This window comes from Chiloscyllium punctatum, chromosome 45 (assembly GCF_047496795.1).
Source record: "Chiloscyllium punctatum isolate Juve2018m chromosome 45, sChiPun1.3, whole genome shotgun sequence".
Classification (NCBI taxonomy): domain Eukaryota; kingdom Metazoa; phylum Chordata; class Chondrichthyes; order Orectolobiformes; family Hemiscylliidae; genus Chiloscyllium; species Chiloscyllium punctatum.
This window is the reverse complement of record NC_092783.1, coordinates 54,896,885-54,914,612: the sequence shown is the minus strand read 5'-3', so window position 1 is coordinate 54,914,612 and position 17,728 is coordinate 54,896,885. Positions and strand designations below refer to the sequence as shown.

Below are 17,728 nucleotides of genomic sequence, written 5' to 3'. Positions count from 1 at the left end.
CTTTGCACAGATGTGCTGGGCTCTCCCGTGGTTGAGGATGGGAATATTTGTGGAGGCGCCTCTTGCAGGGACTTGCTGAATTGTCCACCACCATTCAGGGTTGGATGTGGCGGCACTGTTGAGTTTAGATTTGATCCACTGGTACTGGGATCGTGTAGCTCTGTCTGTTTTTTGTTACTTCTGTAGTTTGGCATGAAATGTAGTCCTCTGTTGTAGCTTCACAGGTTGACACCATTTTGTTTAGCTTTGCTGGTGCTGCTCCTGGCGTGCCATCCTCTATGCTTCATTGAACCAGCGTTGATCCCTTGACTTGGCAGTAATAGATCGATGGCTGTGCCATGCCTTGAAGGCACAGATTGTGGCTGAATATTGTTCTGCTGTTACTGGCCCACAGTGCCTCATGGGTGCCTAGTTTTGAGCTTTTTGATCTGTTCAGAGTCTGTTTCATTTAGCACAATGGCAGTGCGACACATCACCATGCAGGGTACCCTCAGCATGAAGATGAGACTTTCTCTTCACAAGGATTGTGGTCTCACCTAGTGGTTGGGGCATGGGTAGATGTATCTGAGACCACTATGATGGAAGGGACAAAATCTAGTTGCTCTTTTTTTATCCCTCACTATCTGCTACAGACCCAGTCTAGAGGAAATATCCTTCAGGAACCAGCCACTTTGGTCAGTCGTGATGTACTACAGTGGTCACAACTGTTGCAATGTACGAAACGCGTCAGTCAATTTGTGCATGGGAAGTTCGTTCAAAAAAGCGACACCATAATAACCAGATGACCATTTCCTGTACTGCTAGGTTGTGCAATAAATATTAGCTGGACCCTGGTGATAACTCCCCCCACTGTTTTTCCAAATGATGCCGTGGAACTTTATTTGGTCCATCACATCCTAAAGACAGCATCTTTGAGGTTGCAGCAATCCTTCAATAACACACCGGGCTCCTACCCCTGGGCCTATGTGCTTGAAATGAGACTTCGAACCCAACCTCCTGATTCAGGTGCCAGAGCTCCCCATAGAGACACAACTGGTACCTGCAAAGATCAAAGAATGTCAACTTATCTTTCATTGTAATGGAGGAGAATTCACTGCTGATTTGAAGAGGATTGAGAAACTTAAGCCAGTGCAATTGTTTGCACAGTGAAAGGTTCAAGCTCCATGATACCTGAGTGGAAAAATGTAGAGTTGAGAGTGTGGTGCTGGAAAAGAACAGCAGTTCAGGCAGCATCCGAGGAGAATTGACGTTTCGGATATAAGCCCTTCATTAGGAATCCTGATCGTGATTCCCCTGCTCCTCGGATGCCATCTGACCTGCCGTGCTTTTCCAGCACCACACTCTCGACTCTGATCTCCACCATCTGCAGTCTTCACTTTCTACTGGAAAAATGTGAAGGCTAACAGCATCAATCAGAAAGCAAGCAAAAGTTACCCATCATTTGTATCCTCATTGGTCCCTGAATCCTCAGTTTAAAAATGATTACCATTGTGGTCAAACATGTTCTCAATGTCCCTTCATCTCTGTAACCTCCTCCAGTCCCATACCCTTCCAAGATCTTAGTCTAGCCTCTTTGTAAGTCCAAGTCTTTAATCATTCCAACATTGGTAACTTTCTCTTCATGAGGATTGTGGTCTCACCTAGTGGTTGGGGCATGGGTAGATGTATCTGTGACCACTGTGTTGGAGAGGACAAGATCTAGTTTGTCTTTTTCTTTCCCTCACTACCTCCTGCAGGCCAAGTCTAGAGGAGATGTCCTTGAGAAACCAGCCACTTCAGCTGCCCGAGCCCTCTACTCTGGATTTTTTTTTTTGCCTACCCACCTCTATCACTCTCTTCTCCTTCTAAACTGCACCTTAAAACCTACCTTTATCACCAAATTTTCTATCGCTCTTTTACTATCTCTTGACGTGACTGTTTCACATTTTGTTTGATCATCGTTTTGTGAAGCATTTTATGCTGATTTACTACGTGAAAGGCATGAGATAAATGAAGCTGTTAATGAAAGTTTATAGACACAGACAGCATGTATGAGTTCAGAATTCTATTAAAAATATTCACAGAGATGAAAGATGATGGGAGAAAATGATAATGTGGAGAGATTAATTAGATCACTGAAGAGGAGGCAGATTTGGGGGTGATATATTAGCATGGATTGAGAATTGGCAAATGGGCAAGAAATAGCGAGTTGGGATGAGGGGTTCATTTTCAGATGACCACTGGGTTCCACAGGAATCGGTGCTGGAACTGCAGCTGTTTATAATATAGGTCAATGATGAGGAGAAAGGTTGTGAATGTACTGTAGTCAAATTTGCAGATCACAGTACGGTGGAAAGGCAAGTTGTGAGAGGAATACACGCAGTTTACGAAGAGCTACTGATAAACTAAGTAAAAAGTTGGCAAATGGAGTGTAATGGGGGAAATTGTGAACGTGTTCATTTCGAAAGGGAAAAGAACAATATTATTGAAATGGAAAATAACTGCAGAAAACTGTAACACAGGGACCCGGAGTACTTATGCACAAAACACAGAAAGCTAGCTCACAGGTACAGCAAGTAGTTAGCAAGACTAATGGAACATTGACTCTTCTTTCAAAGGACTTGAAGTATAAGAATGGGAAAGTCTTACTACAGCTGTGCAAGATGCTGGTGAGACCACACCTGGGGTACTGTGAGCAGTTTTGGTCCCCTTAATTGAGGAAATGTATCATTTCATTGGAGGCAGTTCAGAGAAGGTTCACTAGGATGTCCCCCTAAATATCAGTTAATTTGAGTGTAGCACACAAAGTCCTGGGCAGTGTGGTGCAAATCTCTATCTTTCGCTGTGTATTAAGCCATTTTTTAGATTAGGTTACTTACAGTGTGGAAACAGGCCCTTCGGCCCAACAAGTCCACACCGACATGCAACCCACCCATTCCCCTACATTTACCCCTTTACCTAACACTACGGGCAATTTAGTATAGCCAATTCACCTGACCTGCACATCTTTGGACTGTGGGAGGAAACCGGAGCACTTGGAGGAAACCCACGCAGACACGGGGAGAACGTGCAAACTCCACACAGTCAGTCGCCTGAGTCAGGAATTGAACCCGGGTCTCTGGCGCTATGAGGCAGCAGTGCTAACCACTGTGCCACCGTGCCGCCCTCATTTGTGACTCAGTGTTGTTGGTAGTAAAGACAATGAATAGGAGCTGGACTTCCATTAATTAAAGATTCTGGGTGTGGGTTGGGATAGAGAGTTAACTGGCAGGTGAAGTTGGGAGGTGGGGCCAGGATTTTGACTCTAAACATATTGCCACCAAGGTTTCTATATCCATCAGTAGCTTTGATTTTGGCTGAGAGGGTTGAGTAGATCTTCAGCAAGGGGTAAGTTGGGAGTTATCAGGCACGTCTCCTTTTCAAGTCCCAATTGACCCAAGGGAACTCTCACCATCAGGGTGTTGGCAAGAGATTCATTCAGGTCTGAATTGACCTCCTTAGCGAAGAGATAATTTGTGTGATATTGCCAGTGCTAATTAGCTATGCTTCTGGGGCCTTCACTGGATGATGTCCCAACTTCAACTGCAGTTACAATTATGTTACATTTACATTTTCTGGTGTGTACAGCTAAGGGATTTTACGTGGGCTCTAGCCAATCTTTTATTGGGTGAACCTTACACTCCGTACTTTCCCCATCCAGCTGTTGCACTGGAGGGAGAGTTGGACTGGGCTGCCTTCATGCCCTCTCAGACACAGGTAGAAGTTTGTCTCAGCCCTGTCTCACAGTGAGACACGTCCACCTGAATGGTAGCTACTGAGCTCTCTAATGCTTACAATGACTGCATAGACATAGTCAACACTGGCTCGATTTTTAGGATAAATACTAAACCAATACTCAACCTCTTCCATTGTTTTTCAGCCACAATGACAGAACAACCACCTTCCAGGACCCAGTGACAGGGATTGTGCCTATTGAGAACTGCATCTTCAAACTGGAAGACAAGTAGGTATCTTGTCTCCTTTACTTCTCTCCTAATTGCCACTTTGTTCCCTCACCTTTCCTCCACTTCCAATAACAGTCTAATTTAATGGGTATAGGTATTGCGCTCTCTCTCTCTCTCGCTCTCTCTCTCTCTCACACTCACACACATGCACACACTCTCTCTCTCACACACACATTCTCTCTCTCTCTCTCTCACACACACACACTCACTCTCTCTCTCTCTCTCTCTCTCTCACACACACACACACACACACACTTTCTCTCTCTCCCTTCTCTCCCATGTCCATCTAAACCTTTCCTATCCCTGTACCTGTCCAAATGTCATTTTAATGTTGTAACTGTACCCTCCTATACCACTTCCTCTGGCAGCTCATTCAATACCTGCACCACCCGCTGTATGAAAAGGTTATCCCTCATGTCCTTTTTACATCTTTCCCCTCTCACCCTAAACCTATGCCCTCTAGTTCTGGACTCCCCACCCCAGGGAAAAGACCTTGTCTATTTATCCTATCCTTGCCCCTCATGATTTTATAAACCTCCATAACGTCACCCCACAGCCTCCAACACTCCAGGGGAAAAAGTCCCAGCCTATTCAGCCTCTCCTTATAATTCAAACTTTCAAGTCTTGGTAACATCCTTCAAAACTGATCTGTACTTTCTTTCAACCTGGGTCTAAAGGACTAGTAAATTGGGGAATTTTAGGGGCAGATTGATTATCAATGCGCAACTCCAGTGAGATGTGACATTGTAACTTGACCTTAGTTATAGAACCCTCTTAACAGGTTGTCAGTTTGGTTTGATTAGTTTCATTATGGTACTCCCTTTCCTCTGGTTATTTCAAACTAATATAAGAAACAGAACATAGTTATAGAACGAGAAAAAAACCTAATGAAACAATGCCCTTTAAGGGGTTGTTAAATTGTTTCATTTAGTTTAATTGATTTCTTTTCCCTAAATATGAATAGAGAATGCTCAGGCTCTTGTGCCACAGTAGTATCCCTACCTCTGAGCCACGAGCCCCGGGTTTAAGTCCCACCTGCTCCAGAGGTGTTTAATAACATTTCTGAGCAAGTTGATTAGATGCTATATAAAGAGACACTGTGAGAGCTCTGGGTTGCTAGTTAGTAGGGAACAGACATATGTAGTGCTGCATTCTGTCAATAAATCTCTCAGCAAGGAAAATATTTGTGTCTAATTTTGTACTTCACCAGCTGGCATGGGGCTATATGACACATGGTTTCGTAGGTCCTCGTCATCTTTCTGTCTCCCACCACCTGAATGGTTTTAGTTCCCCTGAGGTTAACAACATTCCACTTGTCAAAATTTCATTTGTCACATGCAAGTCTTCACAGAAAACACCTGCGGTTTCGCCAATGGGCTGTGACTGCATCCAGGCTAATAGTTTTGATTAACCTTTCCCTCCAGCAAAGGCTCTGGGAGTCGGTCAAGCCTGTGTTGTAGTAGCCCAGCTACAGATCAGTTAACTTATCCAAGATTAGAACAAAGATTCTGTATGAATCATGTACGTGCTGGATTCACTCACTGAGCTGGACTTTGCAAAGCCAGATTAAAATAAACACATCTCTGTCCCTTTTCCTTGTATTCATTTGTCAAACACACAGCTGTTTGTTGTTTAAAATCATAATTAAAGTAAATAAGCTTGAAATAGTGTTTTATTCTGGTCTCTTGCATAATCCCGATGTTCATTGCTCCACCTTTAGTGGCTCTTTTGACATTTGGCGTTATGCCAACATCCAACAATTTGGATTCAAGACAGACTAGTCGAAGAGAAGACAAATCAAGAAGAGTCTTTTGGCCTAGGCTTCTTTAGAACTCTCTTTATCACTAAACTAATATTAGTTACTTCTATACATGGGAATCCAAGGTAGACTAAGACCTTTGCCTACTGTTACATTATCTAAAGATTCTCTGCATGTGCTTCTTTCCATCAATCTCTCAAGCACCTCCTAAATGAAATAACTACGCTCACGTGGTGCTATTTATGCCCAATGAGGTGCAGCTCCATTATTGCAAATTTTCTTCATGGTGCTAAGTTCTGTGCTGTACTGTTCTAAGTTCTAAGTTCCATCCCTACATTGTCCTGCCTCTCTATCCTGCTCTCTCCTCTCTAAGATGTACTTTGAAACTCACCTCTTCGACCAAGCTTTTGGTCATCTGTGTTAATATCCCCTTTGGTGGCTCAAAGGGTACAGTCCCCAACTCTTGAGATGAATTAATCTGCTCGAGGTGCTACATGAATGCAATTTGCTGCTTATCTTTCCGGATGTTATTGAAGGACCAAAGCCCATATTGTGTTCTTTAAACAATATGCAATTTTGCAAAATAGTTGCAGGCAGACCAAGTACTGTCTCCATGGTAATTACACCTTCAGCCAGCAGAAAATATTTCCAAAATTAACTGCTCAAATCCAAAAAGAGCTGCAGCCCACTGTGTAGATGCTGGATGTAAATTTGTGCATGACCCAGTAACAGTGTCTCTTTGGACTCCTAGAAACCTCAATGTAGAAATGAGATAGCAATTCAGACATTTTACATTTTCACCATCCAAAGAAATATTTCATCAAGGGAATGGTAACTTTAACCCATTAGATGTGAGTATCAGGAATAGGCTGAAGATTGGGTTTTACACTCCTCTGACCAATATAATATCCCCAATTTAATTGCAGGGTAAAATTGGATAGTCTCATTGGCTTCCCGAAGGACAGCTTAGTTTAAGGTTGCCTCTCTCCCTCTGAGATTTACCAGACGCTGATGACAGGCAGTCAGGTTATAGCAGCCAGCAGAATTTATAAAGAGTGAATTCATTCTGAGAGTGTTCTAAAATATGCATATGTGTAACATCTAAGAGATTTTGATAGTTTCCATTCATCACTGGCCTCTCTATTTGTCACGTGTATTGTGTGTGTGTGTGTCTGCGTGTGTGTGTGTGTGTGTGTGTGTGTGTATATATGTACGGTCATCCTAATACCTGTACTGTATTGTGCTCTGTAACAGTGCTGGCCTCAATAAATTACTGTTGACAGACATGCAGTGGAGTCAGATCCAAGATAATCATCCTTTCAGTCTCTGTGACAATGTTCTCAACCCTAAGGCAGCAATGAAATATGAAGCTTCTTCTCACTGGCACTGGTTTGTGCTGAAAGAAATTCAGGAAGCCTCTAGTTCTATATCAGATGTTACTCTCTCACATTTACAGTCATAGAGATGTATAGCACAGAAACAGACCCTTTGGTCCAACTCGTCCATGCCAACCAGATATCCTATATTAATCTAGTCCCTTTTGCCAGCACTTGGCCCATATCTCTCTAAATCATTCCTATTCATATATCCATCCAGATGCCTTTTAAATTAATTGTATCAGACTCCACCACTTCCTCTGCCATTTCATTCCATACACGCACCACCCTCTGCAAGAAAATGTTGCCCCTGAGATCTCTTTTAAATTTTTTTCCCTCTCACCCTAAATCTATGCCCTCTGGTTCTGGACACCCCCACCCCAGGGAAAAGACCTTTTCTATTTACCCTATCTATGCTCCTTATGATTTTATAAACCACCATAAGGTCACCCCTCAGCCTCCAAAGTTCCAGGTAAAACAGTCCCAGTCTATTCAGCCTCTCCCTATAGCTCAAATCCTCCAACCCTGGTAACGTCCTTGTAAATCTTTTCTGAGCCCTTTCAAGTTTCACAACACCCTTCCGATAACAAGGAGATCAGAATTTCAGAATTGCACACAATATTCCAAAAGTGGCCTAACCAATGTCCTGTACAGGTGCAACATGTCCTCATAACTCCTATACTAAATGCTCTGACCAATAAAAGAATAATAATTCAAAATATTTCAAATTAAGTGTCCCCATTTAAGTCAAAAGATGAGATTTTGTTTTGCCCTCGGGGTGTTGTTAATCTATGGAATTCTCTTCCCCTGATGATAGTGGTCATTGAATATATTTAAGATTGCATTTTATGCACTTTTTATTGACAAGAGAACCGAGGGTTATAGGGGATTGTCGGGAAAGCTTGAGTTAAAGGATCCATCTGTTGTCAAACGGACAGACCTAGGTGTTCAGGAACATAGTTCTTTGAAAGTTGCATCACACATCGATGGGATGATTAAGAAGATGTTTAGCATGCTTACCTTCATTGTACAGACCATTTGGTATAGGAAATGGGACTTCATGTTGAGTTTGTGCAGGATGTTGGTGAGACCATTGTTGGAGTGCTGTGTACAGGTTTGGTTGCCCTGCGCTGGGAAGGACATTATTAAACTGGTGAGGGTTTAAAAAAAGATTTACCAGAATATTGCCAGGTCTGGAGTGTCCTATAAGGATAGGCTGGGACTTTTTTCACTGGAGCATAGGAGTTTGAGGGGTGACCCTTTAGAGGTTTATAAAATCATAAAAGATATAGATAAGGTGAATAGCCTAAGTCTTTTCCATTTGGGTGGGGGAATTCAAAACCAGGGGCGTATTTCTTAAGCTGAGAGAAGAAAGATTTAAAAGGGACCTGAGGGGCAACCCTTTCACACAAAGGATGGTTCATATATGGAATGAGCTGCCAGATGAAGTGATCAATGCACGTACAGTTACAACGTTTAAAAAAAATTTGGTTAGGTACATGAATAACAAAGGTTCAGAAGGGTATGGGCCAAACGCAGGCAAGTGGGACTAGATTGGTTTGGGAAACTTGGTCAGCATGGCTGGGTTGGACCAAAGGGTCTGTTTCCATGCTGTTTAACTCTATAACAGGTTCAGGTGGCTGTGTGGCCTATTCATTATGCAAATTCTTGTGGTGTTCTTCTCATTTTATATTGGCTTCCAGAAGGATGCAGATATTTTATTGCCTAGAATTATTTTTCTTAAGATAGAGCTTTTGTTTTTAGTTGTAACTGAGGGAAGAGAAAGAGAACTTGCCCAGCTGTAGTTGACTGGGTGATACGAAGCCTTATGCTCCACATTCAAGTACAGAATCTAAGCTGATACTCCCAGTCATTGGTGGTCCCTCACAGACAAGGATGACTCTTTTCCCCTCTCAGGGTGAGTCTATAGGCAGCTGTGTAGATCAATGTGGCTTACATAGACTCTGTTACGCTTAGGGCAGGTGGTGGTCACAGAAGGGAGTGGCTGGTGAGTTGGTATGGAAGTGTGCTCAGAATGTGGCCTAGTTTGTGGCAGTACTGCCTACAAACTGTCTGCTCCCTGTCGTCCGGAGCTCCTGATGATGCAGCTGCTGCAAGAGTTTTTGTAGCACCTCCCCCCTGCTTCCGTCCAGTGTTTATTTAACCCCCCAGCCCCGTGTCTGTATAACCCCCAATAATCTTTATAACAACCTTCCCGGCATTTTATCTATAATCCCAATAATTATTTTTTTGTACCCCAAGTACAGCACTGGGCAAAGTGCTGGATTTTAGATGAGAGGATAACCAAAGGCACATCCTGTCCTCTCAGGATTGTGGAATGGTTACAAGGAAGAGGCCATTCCACCCACCAAACCTATGCAGACTCTCTGCAAGAGTAATGAGGCTAGTGCCAGTTCTCCGGTTTTGCCTTGCCAATCCTCTTGCCGAGTCAACATGAAAGATTCTATGCCCTACTGAGAAGAAAGAGTTCACAGAATCAGTACAAACATGGAAGGAGGCTATTTGGCCCATCACATCTGCACTAGTTCACCTTAGGAACAATTTACATTGTGCCACTCATCTGCCCTCTCCCTTTGGCCCTGCCCATTTACCCTTTTCAGGTGATCCAATTGCTTTTGAATATCTCAACTGGACCTGCCTCCACCACACTCTCAGGAAGTGCATTCCAGATCCTAACAACTTATTACATGAAAAGGTTTCACCTGTGTTACCATTCTTTCTCTTGCTAGTTACTTTGAATCCGTACCTCTTTATTCCAGATCCTTCCATCTGTGGGAGCATTGTTTTCCGACCAACTCTGCCCAGATCCAGAAGATCTTGAATATTTCTATCAAATCGCCAATCAACCTTGTCCAAGGAAAACGGTCCCAATATGTCTGTTTCGATGAAGTTCCCCATCTCTGGAAACCGTTCTCATAATCTTTTCTGCACTCTCCCAATCGCCTTCACATCTTTCCTAAAGTGTGCGGTACACAAAACTGGATACAGTTTTCTATTTGAGAGTGGACTGGTGTTCTATACATAGCTTCCTTGATTGTGCACCTTTAAATAAAGTTTCGGATGCTGCATTGCTTTATTAAGCCCACTTTCACTAACCCCAACCTGCTGCATTTGATGACTTGTGCACATAATGCACACACAGGACCCTCTGCTCCTGCACCCCCTTTAGAATTGTACACTTTTATTTCACATTGCCTCCCTGTGTTCTTCCTGCCAAAATAAATCACTTCACACTTTTCTGCATTAAATTTGATCTGCCACTTATCCGCCCACTCCACCAATCTGTACATGTCCTTTTTGAAGCTTACACTATCCTCCTTGCAATTCATAATGCTTCCAAGTTTCTGATCATCTTTAAATTTTGGAATTGTGCCCTGTGCGCCAAAGTCTGTTTGCATTTATATAGGAGAAAGTGAGGACTGCAAATGCTGGAGATCAGAGTGGAGAATGTGGTGCTGGAAATTTCTGATGAAGGGCTTATGCCTGAAAATTGATTCTCCTGTCCTTGGATGCTGCCTGACTTGCTATGCTTTCCCAGCACCACACTCTTGTATTTATATAGCCCCATTCATGACTTCAAGTATAGGGCAGTCTCTGTTGTAAGAGGAGATCCTGAGCTTCCCTGTCTCTGATTAGAAGCTCTGGGTTTCAGTCTCACCACTGAGGTTTCATGGCCAAGAAAGGTGTGTTCATAGCAAGGCCAAAGAGGTTGTGCATCACCTTCCAACACATTCCATTAGCAGGCAGAGAGAGAATGACAATGTCCTGCTTGGCCATGTAATGGAAAGAAATTGCAGCTTCTACCACCACCACCTATAGCATGCATGCCGAATCTTCATAGAACATGGAATCCCTACAATGTGGAAACAGGCCATTTAGCCCAACATCCCCACACTGACCCTCTGAAGAGTAATCCACCCAGACCCATTCCCCTACCCTATTACTCTGCATTTCTCCTGACTAATACACCTAACTTACACACCCCTGAATACCATGGGCAATTTAGCATGGCCATTTCATATCTTTGGATTGTGGGAGGAAACCAGAGCACTTGGAGGAAACCCATGCAGACACGGGAAGAATGTGCACACACAGACAGTCTTCCAAGGCTGGAATCAAACCCGGGTCCCTGGTGCTGTGAGACATCAGTGCTAACCACTGAGCCACCATGCCGTCCAATTTAACCTGCAACCTCCACTCCATTACTGTAGGATATGGCTAATTTGTAACTGTGAGCAGCAATGTATAACTGACCAGCTAATTTGTTTTGGAGATGTTGTTTGAAGGATTAATATTGGCTGAGACCTCAGAGAGAATTACCCAGCTTCCTTTTGAAACACAGTTGAACCCTTTTGTGTCCAGAAGGCCTCACATTCATTAAAAAGGAGTTCCTGAAAAATGAATTTGCTGTATGTTCTGTAACTGTATCTGTGGGTGTTAATGAAGCAAAGAGAATGTGGGAGGAGATCTTCCCTCTGGGCGAGTCCCACTGAAGAAATATTCCCTCTGTCTGAGACTGAGTTATTGCAAAACTGTTATGGGAAACAAAAGATTAAATCCTAGCAATTTTCCTTTAGTGTGACAGCTACTTTGTGACCAGTTCAAACACCAGTGATTCTCAATTTGGAAATAGAATAGGAGAGGATTTGTAGAAATTTCAGGCCTAATTCTAGTAAAATGCTTTTTGGCTTGTTTCAGTCAAAAACCTTGAGCTGGAAATTATTACCATTTCGGTTTAACACAGAAGACCACATATAGAGAAACAGTATACACCACAATTATAATATATCATTATAATGCATTAATGTATAACATTGTTATGGTCCCTGAGGGAAAACTAATACTTACTGAACAACCTCCATGTGAAGCAACGACTGACAAGGTTAGAATTTTTGTAAGATTAACTCTACCCTCAATAGAACCATTACAATTTACATAAAAACTATTAGGCGACTACTACTTCAAATAAAGGAATACATTTCATTTTAGCTAGCCCACAAAGGTACATCTTTTTGTAGCCATAAGCATTTGAGTCACTTCCTCCACAAATGTGGCAGTATGTAGCTGTGCAGAGCCACAGCATGCTGTTCCTTACTCTTGTGAAGACAGTCAGGAGCATGCCCTATAAAACCTCTCTCCTCTGGATTTCACAGGTACATTTATCACTAGCGAGAGACACACATTTCTACCAATCCTCTCTCCCTTATTTGGCAACAATCCTGAAAATGTAGCTTTCCTGAATCGCATTTCAATGGACCAACCAATAACACTACAGTTCCCTGTTTGGCCAGTCTGGGAACATACCCAATTCTTTAACATCTCTTATTTATTCATACAGCCATCTAGTTTTCACACCTTTTTAGCCAAGCCGTGCAGTTTCTCCAAGAGTTTCTGTACCTCTTTCTGCTAAACAGAAAAACTGAGCAACTCCTGAAATTGACTTGCTTCTTCTCCTCACAAGAATTGTTTGTGTTCTTCTTTCTGTTTCTCTCCACTTTCTTTTTGTGTTCTTGTGATCACCTCCACCCTCCAGCTCCTCTGACTGTGCCTCCCCTTTGTATCTGCTTTCCTTGCTATTGGTGCAGCTTCCAGGCCAAGGGTCACCGTGTCATACACTGGGACTTGATGGCCAATTTCTTATTATCCAAACAAATTACAATTGATCCTTTTTACAGTATTAAAAATCACACAATACTGGTTTATAGTTGAACAGATTTATTTCAAAGTAGAAGTTTTCAGAGCTGCTCCAACGTCCGGTAGTACAGCTGGCAGGTACATAGGACACAGAATTTATATGTTAAAGGTAAAAGTGTCATACAACTGCTGTGATGTATTAGACAAACCTAGATTGCTGTTAAGTCTTTAATCACTTAGAATTGTGATGCAGGTTTTGATTGATTAATATGTAAATCCCAGAATTTCTTTCAAGTCACAGCCCTGAGTTAACTCAGTGGATAAGAAAAAGATGACATCTCAGCTCAGACAATGCATTAACGGTGTGAGGTTAGAGTCTTCTTATAGTGGATGCCAACCCTTTAAAGTACTTTGCAACATTTTTTTAGAAATGACAGGTTCCACAGTCACTTTGAAATAAATTACTATTTTTCTTTGTTGTACTGTTTCTGGGTTAAAGAGTATCACAACATTTAGTAGAATTTAATGTACATACACAGCATGTACAGTAGAGTGTGAGGATATATTATGAACGCAGTGCACACAAATTCATGACACGCAGTTCTACTCATATGTGTACAACAGTAAATCTGGGGATTTTTGAGACTATTACAGTCTCTTTTTCTAACACAGTTCCTTCGGTTGTTTCAGGCCACTGCCAAACATGTCGAACCGGGCAGGAGGTGTGCGAGGTGAAGGAGGAGGTGGGCAGCGTCCAACCAGCATTGCCAGTGAGATGTCCAATCACACCTTGGTTTCAGAAACCTCTCAGGAACAGGCGGTGAGGGTAAGCATGGCATTTCACTGCAGAGGAAGCATGTGTTCACCTTCAGTTGAAGGGTCAATATTGGATACCATGATTTGGAGGAGTCAGTGTTGGACTGGGGTGTACAAAGTTAAAAATCACACAACATAGTCCAAAGGTATATTTGGAAGCACTAGCTTTCGGAGCACTGTTCCTTCATGAGGTGGTTGTCACTTGATGACCACCTGATGAAGGAGCAGTGCTCCGAAAGCTAGTGCTTCCAAATAAACTGTTGGGCTATAACCTGGTATTGTGCGATTTTTTAATATTGGATACTGTTACTATATGGGCACAAACATACCTGTCAGATGGGAAGCTAAAGATATTGCCATAAGAAGAACTGTTAAAACAATGTACTTAAAACTGACTGAATTATTGAGTTCTGAGGAAGGGTCACTCGACCTGAAATGTTAACTCTGATTTCTCTCCACTGATGCTGCCAGACTGCTGAGCTGTTCCAGAAAATTGTATTTTTGGCTCAATTATTGCCAGACTAACCCCACTGGCCACTTCTGAGGAATCATAAAGGTCTTTTCATATTGATCTGAACCACAAGGTCTCCAACTGGGGCAACCGTTTATAAACATGCAACATTGAGCACAAATCTATGTCGGAAGTGTCATATTGCAACTGGCATATTTAGTAAATGTTGGTGGGTGGGTTATGAGTTTTGTGCATCTTTAGTAACTACCCCAACGTCTCCAGTCTCACAGTTGACTTAATTTAGTTGGTTGCTTGTTCCGTCAAGTAGAATAGTCATTTATTGATGCTTGTATTTTTTTCTTACAAAAAAATCAGTGGAACTGTTCAAGTCACCATAGCATGATGACTATATTAATAACAGAAGGCATAGATAAGAAAACAAAACTTAAAACTTAAGCTAAAGTTCATCTTAGTTAAATTCATGGCTCCAGGGTTTGGGAAAGACAGTACCACTGTGCAGGGCCGCTGGAATACCCAGGCACAAGACAGCACAGAAGCTGCCCCAAGGAACAAGCTCATTGCTGGTGGCTGATCCCGGGAAGGAAAACATGTCAAAAACTGCCCAAATGGACAGTGCAATCCCAGCACTGGACAGTGCAGTCCTAGCACTGGACAGTGTAATCCCAGCACTGCATAGTGTAATCCCAGCGCTGGATAGTGTAATCCCAGCACTGGACAGTGTAATCCCAGCACTGGATAGTGCAATCCCAGCACTGGACAGTGCAATCCTTGCACTGGATAGTGCAATCCTTGCACTGGATAGTGCAATCCTAGCACTGGATAGTGTAATCCCAGCACTAGATAGTGCAATCCTAGCACTGGACAGTGTAATTCCAGCACAGCCTGTAAGCCCCAACAAACCTTGAGGCTAACTATTATGTTAAACCCCTAAAGGACAGAGGAGCTATATTTCAGAGAATGGGGTTTATGAAGGGTCAGTTCTTCTGGAATGTTTCTGTGATGGATTCTGGTACACAGTTCACTGTTGTCTGTCACATCCTCATTCCCTTTTTGCTCCCAATTACAGTCACTATTTCTGGAATAAACTAGAGGGGAGGGGAATGGTCAAGTCTGCAAGACCTTTACATGGATCTGCTCTGATTCCAGGCCAAGGTGGTATCTGTATGAGTATAGGTTGGACGTAGCCTGGTGTAGTTGGCAGGATAGGTGCTTTGCCACTCTGTCTGCTGTCCTGAATTCCACAGGCCTGGAAGTGGTGTACTTGCTAGTGGACTGAAGGACTATATTCACTCAAGTTTAGAAAAATTAGGGGTGAGCGATCTCATAAAAACATTTAAAATTAGAACAGGAATTGACAGAGTAACTGCAGAAGGATGTTCACGATGGTCAGGGAGTGCAGAACCAAGGGTCACTTTCTGAGGATATTGGGTCGACCATTTAGGGTTGAGATGAGGAGAAACTTCTTCACCTGCAGCATTCTCTGATACAGAAAGAGCCAGTCCATCATGAAAACCAGGCTTCCTTCCATTGACTGCATCTATACTTCCTGCTGCATCAGAAAAGCAGCCAATATAATCAAAGACTCCTCCCAGCCCGGTTATACTCTCTTCCACCCTTTTCTAAAAGCAGAAGATGCAAAAGTTTGAAAACACGTATCAACAGATTTAAAAATAGTTTATTCCCACTATTACCAAACTTCATATGTTAGAGTTGATCTTTCTTCGAACCTTCTCTGTAGCTTAACACTATATTGTGCATTCTGAACTTTTATCCTGATGTACTTATGTAAGGCATGATTTGTCTCATTAGCACGCAAAACAAAACTTTTCACTGTATCCCGGTACAAATTAAATCAAATCAGATCAGGTTGGGGTCAAAGCATTGAATGTTTTCAAGATGGACTTAGATAGAGTTCTTAGAGTTAAAATGATTAAAGGCTATGGAGTGAGAGCAGGAACAGGGGACTGAGTTAGATGATCAGCCATGTTCATATTGATTGGCAGAGCAGGCTCACAGGCCACTCCTGTTTCTATTTTCTATGTTAGTGATATTTTTGAGGCTTTCAACAATTACAGACCAGTGCAAGTATTGGAGCCTGAAGTAGATACTAGATGAAATATTGTTATTCCATTGATACGTTTTCGTTCTCCTTTATGGTTAGGGTTTGTATTAGCTATGCCCCTTAAAAAGGAGTGTGTAGGGAGGTGAGGAATGGCAGGGGGCACATTGTTTCTCTTTAGTTGATGCTTTTAATCTTTCACCTGATTGTTTTAACGTTGTCTCTTAACAGACTTCCAGGTCGTCAAAGAAAAATGCTGCCTTTGGCAAAAGGTCAAACTCAATGAAGAGGAATCCGAAAGCCAATGTCCTAAAGAGTGGCTGGTTGTTTAAGCAGGTACAGTATAACTCCTGTTTGACTGACCAGCAGTGGGGTCAAACTGGGATACAGTGGCACAAGTTTGCCCTGCAGTGACAGTCTATTTAAAAATAAATATAAATAACATGTAGTAGTGCAAGACTTGAGTTTGCTGAAACATTGGTACAGGACATTGGTTAGGCCACTTTTAGAATAATGTTCAATCCTGGCCTCCATGCTGTAGGAAAGATGTTGTGAAACTTGAAAGGGTGCAGCAAAGATTTACAAAGATGTTGCCGGGGTTGGAGGATTTGTGTTATAGGGAGAGGCTGAATAGGCTGGGACTGTTTTCCCTGGAGTGTTGGAGACTGAGGGGTGACCTTATAAAGGTATATAAAATCATGAAAGGCATAGATAAAATGAATAGCCAAGGTCTTTTTCCTGGGGTGGGGGAGTCCAAAACTAAAGGGCATAGGCATAGATGAGAGGGGAAAGATATAAAAGGGATCTAAGGGGCAATTTTTTCACACAGAGGGTGATGTGTGTATGGAATGAGCTGCCAGAGGAAGTGGTGGAGGCTGGTACAATTCTAACATTTAAAGGGCATTTGGATGGCTATATGAATAGGAAGGGCTTAAAGGGATATGGACCAAGTGCTGGCAAACGGGACTGGATTAATGTAGGATATCTGGTTGGCATGGACGAGTTGGAACGAAGGGTCTGTTTCTGTGCTGTACATCTCTAATACTCTAACATGACACACTTTGTTTAGCTTTTTCAACTTGCACGGGTCAGGAAACTTCACAAGAATGCCAATTCAAGGGGAAAACCAATACTTCTACTGCATGACAGAAGAAAGCTAGTTGCCAAGTGGAATCTGATTGGTAGAGGTATTGTTCAGAAGAATGCACCCCATTACTGTTAATTGACAGTTAACTGCCAAGATTCATTCACCGTTTGAACCAAACAGGTTGACTGTGATTGGTTAGGGAATTACCCTGAGAAATCAACCAGCGAATGGCTGTTGCCTATTTTGTTGAGTTGAAATAGATGCAATGTGAGTCCATGTTGTTTCTGTCTGCAAAGAACAGAGCCCTGTATATTAATTTACATAGCTTCAAGTAGACACAGGTGCACCATATTGCAAGGTCTAAATTGAACTGTAGCATAATTCTTCACTCACTCAGGATTATCCAAAAAACATTGTTTAATCACAGAATCACATCTAATGCTAAAAACTGTGTTGTGAGATTGGCAAGCATTGACTGGTAAGGTAAAGTCATCCCCTTTCTTGTCATAAGCAACATACGA

At 42.4% G+C, this 17,728-nt stretch overlaps 1 protein-coding gene across 10 annotated transcripts in view; it reads left to right on the top strand.

Moving 5' to 3' along the window:
• The window catches only part of plekha6 (pleckstrin homology domain containing, family A member 6), a 344,270-nt gene that overhangs the window by 253,523 nt on the left and 73,019 nt on the right, over positions 1-17,728 (top strand). For 9 of the 10 annotated variants that reach the window (XM_072563808.1, XM_072563810.1, XM_072563807.1 and 6 more), the window contains 3 exons: positions 3,899-3,982; positions 13,464-13,599; positions 16,352-16,456. In XM_072563808.1, coding sequence (XP_072419909.1) covers positions 3,899-3,982; positions 13,464-13,599; positions 16,352-16,456 — 325 coding nt within the window. Of the gene's footprint in view, positions 1-3,898; positions 3,987-13,463; positions 13,600-16,351; positions 16,457-17,728 lie in introns of all 10 variants that reach the window. The other variant, XM_072563816.1, reaches the window with a different exon arrangement.